This window comes from Artemia franciscana, chromosome 15, assembly GCF_032884065.1.
Source record: "Artemia franciscana chromosome 15, ASM3288406v1, whole genome shotgun sequence".
In the NCBI taxonomy this organism is placed as follows: Eukaryota; Metazoa; Arthropoda; class Branchiopoda; order Anostraca; family Artemiidae; genus Artemia; species Artemia franciscana.
In genome coordinates this window covers 31,294,347-31,306,617 of record NC_088877.1, presented here as the reverse complement: position 1 = coordinate 31,306,617, position 12,271 = coordinate 31,294,347, and the positions used below count along the sequence as shown (strand labels likewise).

Below are 12,271 nucleotides of genomic sequence, written 5' to 3'. Positions count from 1 at the left end.
AAACAGTTGTTTTTTTTACTTTTTTTTTAAGTCAAATGAGTATTTTTTCAAGAAGACTTTAGTGTCCTTATATAATGAAATGCTACATTAATTTACAATGAAAATTTTAATTCTCCAATTAACTGTCTTAAGAACCTTACAATCAATTGTGTTGATCCGTCTCTAATCTTACTGACGCACTAAACACGCTATTTTGTTGTCATTTTTTATAGGAGGTAGAAATTTGACCAGGAAATATGAAATAAATTGCTTAATTCCAATCTTCCACTACTGCTAGTTTAGAAGTCCTCCAGCTGGCTTAACTAGAAAACGTGCACTTTCATGTAGAAATAACTAGTCAAACCAATTGTTGATTATCCTACGGGAGGCAAACATTTTACAATCAATAAATCAACTGTATTGAGGTATCCATTTAAAAAACCAGGAATTTAAGATATTTCTCATTCTTTTAACAGGGAGTAGAAATTTGTCTTTAACAGCCATCAAATTCGAAGAAGAGTGCTAAATTTGAGCTCCTACTAGTTTAAAAATCAAACTGGTTTAACTATAGAATGCACCCTTATGTGTAAATCCCAGACCACGCCAACTGTTGATTATCTTCCCATCAGTTAATATGTGAAGTTTCATTCGGTATCGTGATATCTATTCCAAAAAAAGTCTTGATTTCTTTGAAATGCCTACAAAGATACGCAATAAAATATTAAATCTCCTTTTCTTCCGCTGTTATTGAAATAAAAAGCAGCCATTTTATTATCCAATATAAAAATAAACCTGTTATTTGGGTAGCAAATACAGATTTAAACAGTACTAAAAAGCTAAATATGCAACTTAAAAAGGAAAGGCAATTTGATAAGAGTTACGAGTAGGGAAAAGAGTAGAGAAAAACTATGTCAAAATACAAATAAGAAAAAGAGAACAATTCGGTGTTGTACAAGCAAAAGCTGCCATCTATGTAAAACAAAGTGTCCCTACCTTTGAAGCTGGTTGCACTCAAAAACCTCCAAAACAGCCATTTTTCTGTCCAAACTACTCAGATATATTCAATCCATATTAACCAAGCATTAAAAGGGCCCATTCGCTCCAAGGTATGGGACAAAAATAGGTAAAAACTCAATCAAAATATTTAAAAAAACATAAAGAAGAACAAGAGCTAAGAGCTCATATGGCACTTGTGACGAGGTCAGAAGAGCCAAGAGCTCATACTGTATGAGCTCTAGCAAAATTCTAAGAATCAATAGATTGATTTAAAAGGAAAATCAGAGGCTTAATGCCGGTCGGGATTTAAAATAAGAGCTCTGAGTTACGGGGTCCTTCTAATATCAAAATTGATTTAGATCCGATCAACCACTCGTAAGTTAAAAATACCTAAATTTTCCTCTCCCTTCAGCACCCCAGATAATTGAATATGGGAAAACGACTTTATCAAATCAATTTGTGCTGCTCCCTGACACACCTACCAATTTTCATCGTCCTAGCACGTCCAGAAGCACCAAACTTGCCAAAGCATTTAACCCCACCCCCTAACTCCCCCAAAGAGAGCGGATCTAGTTCGGTTACGTCAATGACGTATCTACGAAATTTACCTATTCTACCCACCAAGTTCCATCCTGATCTCTCCACTCTAAGCGTTTTCCAAGATTTCCGGTTTCCCTCTCCAACTCCCCCCAATGTCAACAGATCTGGTCGGGATTTGAAATAAGAGCTCTGAGACATGAGTTCCTTCTAAATATCACATTTCATTAAGATCCAATCACCCATTCTTAAGTTAAAAATACCTCAATTTTTCTAATTTTTCCAAATTAACAACCCCCAGCTCCCCCAAAGAGAGCGGATTCAGTCCGGTTATGTCAATCCCGTATCAAGAACTTGTGCTTTTTCTTCCCACCAAGTTTCATCCCGATCATTCCACTCAAAAGGGTTTTCCAAGATTTTCGGTTTCCAAGATTTCTGTTTCCCCCTCCAACCCCCCATGTCCGCGGATCCAATTCGAATTAAAAATTGAGCATCTGAGACATAAGATCTTTCTATATATCAAGTTTCATTAAGATCCGATCACCCATTCATAACATAAACATACCTCAATTTTCGCATTTTCCAAGATTTCCGGTTTCCCACTCCACCCCCACCCCCCAATGTCACTAGATCTGGTCGGGATTTAAAACAAGAGCTCTAAAGCACAAGACCCTTCTAAATATCAAATTTGATTAAGATCTGATCACCTGTTTGTAAGTTACAAATACCTCATTTTTTCTAATTTTTCCGAATTACTCCCCCCCCCCAACTCCACCAAAGAGAGCGGATCCGGTCCAGTTATGTCAGTCACGTATCTTGGCCTTGGCCTAATTCTTCCCACCAAGTTTCATCCTGATCTCTCTACTTTAAGCGTTTCCAATATTTCCAGTCCCCCCTTCCCCCCAAAAACACTGGATCCAGTCGGGCTTTAAAATAAGATATCTGAGTTACGAGGTCCTTCTAAATATGAGATTTCATTAATCCCCACCCCCCCACTTAACCCCCCCCCCCAACTCCCCCAAAGAGAGCAGATCTGTTCTGGTTATGTCAATCATGTATCTAGGTCTTGTGCATATTTTTGCCACCAAGTTTCATCCCAATCCCTCCACTCTAAGCATTTCCAAGATTTTAGCCCCCCCAGCTCCCCCAATGTCACCGCATCCGGTCGGGATTTAAATAAGAGCTCTGAGACACGATATCCTTCCAAAAATCAAATTTCATTAAGATCCAATCACCCATTTGTAGGTTAAAAAATCTCATTTTTATAATTTTTCCAATTTAACCATCCCCACACACCCCCCTCCAGATGGTCAAATTGGGAAACGACAATTTTTAATTTAATCTGGTCTGGTTCCTGATATGCCTGCCAAATTTCATCATCCTAGCTTACCTGGAAGTGCCTAAAGTAGCAAAACCAGGACAGACAGACAGACAGACCGACCAACTGACAGAATTTGCTATTGCTATATGTCACTTGGTAGATACCAAGTGCCATAAAAAGGTAGTATAGGGGTACAATCTTCTTTAGGAATTAAGACTAGGGTCAAAAGACAGCATTAATGTGAGCCAACTGTCCTTTGAAATAGTTTGTAGAAGCTTAGACCCTTATCAATCTGAAGAGCAGTTTAAGGCAAGAATCTTGCTTGTATTAAAAATAAGTACTAACCATGTTTTGATTTTACTGCATCAATGTAGACACACAAATTATCATGTTGTACATTCTGCAAATCCTTGAATACACCCAAGATTTTTGTTGTATTTGGAGTAAGTGGTAAACCATTGGTCCCACAAGATTCAGCTGGATGATTCTTGGTATATATAAAACTGATACCTATTGTCCCATTCTTTCCTGGAGAAGGAGCCCAGAGATTCGACATTTAAGCCAGGTTGTCTATGTGGCAGTTTCTAAAAAAAAAAAATAAGAACATTCTTTAATAAAAACATTCTGGCAACAAAGTTCAATCTACTTTATAGCAGCAGAAAGGCAAAAGTATTGTACATACAAAAAGAAGAGAATACTGGAGAATTTATCTGAGCTTTCCTTTATTCCAGATTTATCTGTAAACATAATATATTGACATTCCAAACACACTGTCAATAAAAAAAAAATTACATAGAAAAAATAGCAAAAAAGGAGAACAAGAGACATTTTCAACAACACTTTTTCAACACAAAATGAGAGAAACAATGTGTTGTCAACAAAAATATGAATCAAATACACAAATTCTATTCTATCAACAGGTTATTTGAAATGAAGAGGTTCTGTCACTTAAGTAAAACATGCGTTTAAACAGAACAATTTTTCTGGGAAGATTTAAAAGAAGTGAATCCCTTGGCCCAAATAACGTTTCTGCTCCTATTTTTTTTAGATGCCTGTGGTTGTCTGTCCTATTGACAGTAAAAAAAAAACAACCTGCAATTGTACTTTATTAACTTTTATTGTCAACAGGGCTACGCACGCACCTCCTCCATTCCAACCTGCACAAAGATTCACTCTTTAGCCCTTCCCATGAAGACCAAATGTGCTTTCAATTCCTTCTTTTTACCCATTCCTACTTCTTTTGGGGAGTGGATAAAAAACAAACTTTTTTAACTAAAAGTAAGAAGCAACATTGAAACTTTAAATGAACATATTTTTTTTTCTTTAGATCATAGGGGCTACCCCGTCCTGAATCCCTCACTTGTTACAATAAAACTTTTAGTATTTTAAAGAAGATTTTTATTCCTAGTAAATGGCCCTTGTGTTTCAGAAGTCATTCTTAAAGAGCTGGGACAAAAAATTAACCTTAGTGTGAAGAGTGTGGGATTGAGAAGGCAGCAGTCCCACTCACATACGGAATAATTTCTGTTCATTTTAAGCTTTATTGTTGCTTCTTCCTTTTGGTTGATTTTTTTTATGTAACTTCTGGTCATTTTTCAAATAATACCAGGAAATGATTCTTCACCTCCATGTAAAATGCCCCTACCTAAGAAAAATTTCTATTACATAATGTTCAACCATAGAAAATTCCTCCGAACCGTAATAACCCCCCCCCCCTAAGACAATCCCCTCCTCACATAAAATTCCCTCCAGAAAATATCTAGCAAACCATTCCCCTTGGATTTTTTTTTATATTTTCATTTGCAAAAAAACTAGTTTTTTTATATATTAAATTTCTGATCATTTTTCAAATCATACCAGAGCCCCCCCCCCCCCCCCCTTTGTAGAAAATTTGTCCCTTGCCCAAAACGGAAACTTCCTCAAGAGGAAAATCCTCATGGAAAATCTCTCTTACCAAAATCCCCCCATAAGAATCCGCCTAGACAATGCCAACTTGCTAAAAATTTCTTTGTCCAATTCCCTATTACATTCTCTCCACATGCAAAATTGAGTAGCCGAAGAGAAAGTAAGACAAAAAAAAAAGACTTTAATATATAAATTATGGCAAATTTCCTCCATGTAAAATTTCCACTTGAATATTCCACCCCAGGAAGTTTCCATATATTTTGCAATAATAAATTATGAATGTGAAAAATGGGCAAATTTAATAACTTACAGAGCTTTTTCCATGGGCTGTGGGGGGCGGGGTTGTCTCATCCTTAGAGGCATGGTTATTGGACCTTTAGACGATTAAATAAAAAAAAACAAGTTTTTTCAACTGAAAGTAAGGAGCGACATTAAAACTTAAAACGAACAGAAATTACTTCGTATATGAAAGGGGCTGCTTCCTCATCAACGCCCCGCTCTTTACGCTATAGTTTGACTCTTTCTCTCAACTCTTCTTTTTAAAACAGTGAAAAACTTTAGCGTAAAGAGCGGGGCGTGGATGAGGAAGCAGCCCCTTTCATATACGAAGTAATTTCTGTTCGTCTTAAGTTTTAATGTCGCTCCTTACTTTCAGTTGAAAAAACTTGTTTTTTTTTAATTTAATTTCTGAACGTTTTTGAATCAATGCATGTTTTGATTTTGGCTCTCCGCAGAGAAATAATTAAAACGATATTTGCATATTTTTTTTATTTTTTGGCTAAATGGCTTTCTCATAATTTTGATCGAATGATTTTGAGAAAAAAGAGCGGGGGAGGAAGCCTAGTTGCCCTCCAATTTTTGGGTTAATAAAAAAGGCAACTAGAACTTTTAATTTTTTACAAATCTTTTTATTAGTAAAAGATATACGTAACTTATAATCTAGCTTACGTAAAGAATTTTTTATTCTCATGTTTTTATTACACATATGAGAGGGTTCGCCCCCTCGTCAGTACCTCTCTCTTTACACTAAATCTTAAATTTTGGCCCAATTCATTAAGAATAACCCCATAATCACAAAAGCCGTAGAATAAATAGTCGACATTACTAAAAATACTTTAGCGTAAAGAGCGAGGTATTAGGAGGAGGTGAGCCCCTCATATGGGTAATAATTTTGTTCGTTTTAATTTTTAATGCTGCTCCTTACTTCCAGCTGAAAACAACTTTTTCATATTTATTTTTTCATAGTTTTTTTTTTTTTTTTTTTAATAATGCTAGTAAATCCTGTGCTCCCTTCATGGAAATTTTCGTCCCCCATGACAAATTCCTCGATGGAAAGTTCCCCCAGTATATCCCCCTCTTTTCAACCCCTCCCCCCAACCAAAAAATCCTCCTGAAAACACCTGTACACTTCCCAATAACCATTACTATATGTAAGCACTGGTCAAAGTTTGTAACTTGTAGCCCCTCCCACGGGGACTGTGGAGGAGTAAGTCGTCCCCAAAGACATAGTTATAAGGTTTTTCGACTACGCTGAATAAAATGGCTATCCCAGAATTTCTATCCGTTGACTTTGGGAAAATAATTAGCGTGGGAGGGGGCCTAGGTGCCCTCCAATTTTTTTGGTCACTTAAAAAGGGCACTATAACTTTTCATTTCCGTTAGAATGAGCCCTCTCGCAACATTCTAGGACAACTGGGTCGATACGATCACCCCTGGCAAAAAGAAAAAAGAAAAAAAAAAACAAACAAATAAACACGCATCCGTGATCTGCCTTCTGGCAAAAAATACAAAATTCCACATTTTTGTAGATAGGAGCTTGAAACTTCTACAGTAGGGTTCTCTGATACGCTGAATCTGATGGTGTAATTTTCGTTAAGATTCTATGACTTTTAGGGAGTGTTTCCCCCTATTTTCTAAAATAACACAAATTTTCTCAGGCTCGTAACTTTTGGTGCATAAGACTATTTAAAATCAGCATTAGACTAAACTTGATGAAACTTATATATTTAAAATCAGCATTAAAATGCGATTCTTTTGATGTAGCTATTGGTATCAAAATTCCATTTTTTAGTGTTTTGGTTTCTATTGAGCCGGGTCGCTCCTTATTATAGTTCGTTACCACAAACTGTTTGATGAGCAAATTGGCTATCTCAAAAAAAATTTTGGATGTCTCTGAGGAAAAAAGGGCATGGGAGAGGGATTAGTTGTCTTTCAATTTTCTTGGTCATTTAAATAGGCATTAGAACTTTTATTTTCTGTTCAAATGAAGAGAAATAGAATTTCAATATTCTAGGACTGGTGGTTGATATAACCACTCCTGAAGAAATAGACACATCCATGATCTTTCCTTTAGCAAAAATACAAACTTCCATATTTTTGTAGATAGGAGCTTCAAACCTCTACATAGAAGTTCTCTGATATGCTGAGCCTGATTGTGTGATTTTTATTAAGATTCCTTAACTTTTTTGGGGTGTTTCCACTCTTTTACAAAAAAATAGTAAAATTTTCCCAGCTTGTAGATTTTGATGGGCAACATTAAACTTAATGAGTTTTGTATTTTTGGAATCAGCAGATAGACCAATTCTTTTGGTGCATTATTGATATCAACATTCCTTTTTTAGAGTTTAGGTTACTATTGGACCAAGTTGGGAGGAAACTTCCCTCCAAACAGAATATTCTCTCATTGGAAAAGTGCCTCTCATTGAGATTCCCCCTGAGAAAAAAGTCTACATTTCCCCCCAAAACAAAAATTAAAACAATAGGCAAATTTCATTTGTTTTTTCCACAGGGGATGTGGGGAGTCATATCATCCCCAAAGGCATAGTTGTTGGACTAGTGTGTTGAATTATTTGAATTGTTATTTAGAATGTTTGAGCCCTCACAATCTTCTAGGATCATTGGTTTGATACCATCACCCCTGGGGAAAAAACAAATAAATTGCAAATCCATGATCATTCTTCTGGCAAAATACAAATACTACATTTTGAAGATAGGGGCCTGAAACCTCACACACTAGGGTTCACTGATATACTGAATCTGATAATGTGATTTTCAATGAAATCCCTTGACGTTTTAGGGGTTTTTGCCCCTTTTCTAAAATCAGGCAATTTTTTACATATTTTTTAATCAGCATAAAAAGTCAATTCTTTTAATTTATTTATTAATACCAAATACGGTAAGCTTTCAAGCTTGTCGCAATAAACATAATAAATAGAAGTTATGATAATACTGACAACATAATACACACATACAAATCAATGAAAATAACGACTACAACAAACACTGACAAATAATACTATAAATTATTTAAAAATGATTTACTTTGAAAATTTGTTTCTGCTAGTTTTGTTTTGAATCTGTTTATGTCATCTGTTAGAAATGTTTTAGGTGGAAGGTCATTCCATGGCTTCCACACCCTGCTGTAAAATGAATGTTGGCCTGAGGGGTACAATTTATGTGGGTGATAACAGGTCCTGTTAGTGCCATTAAATGTGAAGAACTGTGATGTACTTATATTATCAATGCCTTGGATTATACGGAATGTGTTAATAATGTCTGCCCTATCCCTTCAGAATTGAACACTTGACAGTCCTAGCCTGTGCAGTCTATTTTCATATGGCAAATGTTTCAAATAAGGTACAAGCTTAGTTGCTCTTTGCTGTATTTTTTCAACCCTTGCTCTGTCATTTTTATTCAATGGATACCATACTGACGAATTGTATTCGAGTATTGGTCAAACTGTTGATTTACAAATGGCAATGAATGAATGGAGATTAAACTTACGGAAATTCCGTCTAAGACATAATAGCTGATAGTTTGCCTTACTTCAGAGACATGCTTGTCAAACCTAAGACTAGAATCAAAATGAACACCAAGGTCATGGACATTTTCAACAGGTAAGATTGAATTTTCAGCAAGATGGTATTGGTAACTTTGTTCTACTTTGCCGAAGTAATGGACGACCCTACACTTATTTTCGTTGACAAACATGGAGTTAGCATTACACCAATTGTGCACTGCATCCAAGTTTTTTTGAAGCAACGAAGCTTCATCTGAATTTGTCAAGGAGCGGTAGAGCTTTACATCATCTGCGAACATTTTAATTGTGGAATGGTGGACAACAAGAGGCAAGTCATTGATGAAAAGGCAGAAAAGTACTGGACCAAGGCAACTACCTTGTGGAACACCACTTAAAACTATCTCAGCAGAGGACAAAGCATCACCTACAATCACTTTCTGCGTTCTGCCTGTTAGATAATCACCAATCCAATTCAACGTTCTGGCACCAAGGTGATATACCTCACACTTTTGAAGTAAAAGCAGAATGGAAATTTTATCAAACACCTTAGAAAAATCTATATAAATGCAATCAAACCTGAGACCTTCATCTGCCATCCTATGGAAGTCAGTAATTACTTCCAAAAGCTGTGTATTACATGAACGTTTTTTATGGAAACCATGTTGAGATGGATGCCAAAGAAGATTTGATTCGAAATAATTTTGTATTCTCTTGACAATTAGTTTTTCCATAACTCTGGAAAAAATTGAAGTGTTTGATATTGGTCTATAGTTTTTAAATTGTGTTTTTGTGCCACTTTTATACAGGGGTTTAATTATTGCTTTTTTCCATGCCAAAGGGCAAGTACCAGACGCCAGACACAGATTATACAAATATGTCAGTGGTTCAGTGTCAGAAAATATGTCAGAAAATTCATGAATGTCTGGTGATTTATTTGTGTCAAGATGCTTCAAGACCTCAAAAACTTGTTGATCATCAAAGTCAGAATCACCAAAATCTATTGTGAAATTGGTAGAAAAATTAGGATCAATAGGAGTTTCACTGTGGGGTTGTGTAAAAACAGATGAGAAAAGTTTATTAAAATGTTCAGCTTTTCCATTATCATTGTCTATATTTGTCTGTGTTTCAGGGTCAGTGAATGAAGTTGAGGATGGGGACTGAGAAGTCTGGTTTTTTCTTATATATTTCCAAAGTCTTTTTGGGCAACTTTGAGATGATGCAATGATAGAAGATTCAAGTGCCTCACGATTTGACCAAAGAAGCCTAGTTGCTCTATTTCTTGCTCTTTTATATCTTATCCATGACTCAGTGCTTCTTATTTAAATATACTCATGCCACTGATAATTTTTTTTGCTAATAGTTTGTAGAATTTCTCAAGGAAGAGTTTGCCTATTTTTATAAAGCTGACTATAAACTATTGTCAGAATAAATTTGTTTTGACCCAATACCAAAGCCTCATGAATCAGCTCAAATACCTCATTAACATTATATTTATTTTCCCTCAACTGTTCCGTGATACACAGTGATAAAATGAAATTTTGGAAAGACTCATAATTGCCTTTAGTGTAATTATATTTAAGAGTCTGTTTTTGAGGAGTAGAATCATCACCTGAAGATTTTAATGACAGTTTAAGAATGGTGTGATCACTTTTTCCTAATGGAGGTAGAATTTCAATATTTATAACATCATCAGGAGATTTTGTTATTACCAAGTCAAGGACAGAAGGATTCAAATCATCCCAAAATCATGTACGCTCCTGAACGTGTTGGCATAGGTATGTGTCCTACAATTTTTGAAGGAAATGATGCTCAAATGATTGATTAGAAAGCGAGGTTATTTGATTTTTAATGTCTCTATTGTCATCAAATATTTATTTTTTGGAGTTATGGTTACTATTGGGCCAAGTTGCTCCTTACTTACATTTGTCACCATGAACTGTCTAATAATTGTACTGGGTAAATATATATTTCAGGGGTATCACACTTTGTATTTGTTTAACCTAACCCACTACCTTTTAAATGGCTTAAGCTTTAGATTATAGTTGAGAAAGTGAAGTTTTTTTAATCAATAATATTATACATCTTTCAAAAGTAGTGGAGATAATTTACGAATTGATAAAATCAGCCTTCTTGATATAAAAAAAACATATATGTACAAAATACATGCCAGTACCATTATTTTCCCAAGATCAAATTTCACTCAAAACAAAAAAGGTTAAATGGGGCCAAATATTTGAGAATGGCAGCATTTACAATGCTTTCTAGGATTTTCTCAACAGCAGAGGTAATACTGATTGGCTGATAATTTGGGGCTTTGATCCTGTCACCTTCTTTAGATATTGGTAAGATGTGGGAAACTTTCTAGTCTAATGACATGACTTTGGCATCAATAGACTTTTGGAGGAGCCTTGAGAGTGGCAGTACTTAGAGGGCATGAGCTTTTTTTAAGAGTTATGGATGAAACCCATTTGGTCAGACAGGCTTATTTGGATTAAGCTTTTTAAGTGAAAATTCAAGCTCAGCCTTATCCACAATTAGTTGAGACATTCAAGTGTTAACTATATAGTGTGGCAGGGCTGGGAGGGGGATAGCTTTGCTTGCCAAACTTAATCCTCTTCTGGCAACCAAAAGGATCAAGAGGAGAAGACTATCCAAGAAACAAACAAAGATGTTTAAACAGAAGATACTTGTCAAATATACATGTGTCCCTACAGCCTGACTGGGAATATGTACTAACTCCAGCACACCTTTGAGATGACTGGATACTTTTTGTGGATGTCCTGGGTGCCTCTGGAGGCACAAGGGGAGCTAAAATCTAAGGTAAGGTAATATATGTCTAAAGCATCACTATACCACAAATACTAGAAGGAGCAGTGCTTGCAGAATTTGTGGCCTGCCACAGATAAACCACAGGTGGCTACAGCTGTGTGGCAAACATTCTAAGACAATATATAGGACCATCATGAAGGGGGAGTTGGTGAGTTGTCACAAATGCACCTTTAACCATAAATAGACCATAAAAGTACCAAGCTCAAAATAGCTCTTTTTGTTTTAGCATGTATTCTTTGAGAGTCACTACTCTGTATATTTAGTATATTCTGTATTCAAAAATCAGAGGCAAACTAAAAGAAACTGAAGAAACTGATAAGCCAAAAATAAGATAAGATGTTTTTTACAAAATTTAGATATACTAGGTATAGACCTGTCATCAGTGACATCTTCTAAGCCTTAGAATATGAAAGAGGCAAAATTATTAGATTGAGAAAACTTACCTGGGGTATATTTTAGGTTCTTTATTTAGTAAATTGTCTAATGAACTTACTAATAAGATAGATAAGAAATGAGTTTATCTAAATGATAATTATTTCATCCTTTCAGTGACATCTTCATTATTTCATTATTTCAGTGACATCTTCTAAGCCTTAAGAATATGAAAGAGGCAAAATTATTAGATTGAGAAAACTTACCTGGGGTATATTTTAGGTTCTTTATTTAGTAAATTGTCTAATGAACTTACTAATAAGATAGATAAGAAATGAGTTTATCTAAAGGATAATTATTTCATCCTCTGATCTGAATAGACTAGGCTATAATTTTTTTTTTAATTTGGTAACAAACTCTACCTCAAGGCTCTTATCATATAAACATATAGGCTAGGCCTAGCCAACCCTGAATTGTATATATGCAATGAATTTTCTTTTATTTTAACAAAGTGTATATCAATTGGAACAAAA

The 12,271-nt window shown here is 35.3% G+C and overlaps 1 protein-coding gene across 3 annotated transcripts in view; it reads right to left on the bottom strand.

Annotated features, from left to right (window-relative positions):
* The window catches only part of LOC136036347 (TBC domain-containing protein kinase-like protein), a 59,018-nt gene that overhangs the window by 46,267 nt on the left and 480 nt on the right, over positions 1-12,271 (bottom strand). For all 3 annotated transcript variants that reach the window (XM_065718498.1, XM_065718497.1, XM_065718499.1), the window contains exon 2: positions 3,179-3,417. In XM_065718498.1, the coding sequence (XP_065574570.1) occupies positions 3,179-3,389 (211 nt within the window). In that variant the 5' untranslated portion in view covers positions 3,390-3,417. The remainder of the gene's footprint in view (positions 1-3,178; positions 3,418-12,271) is intronic.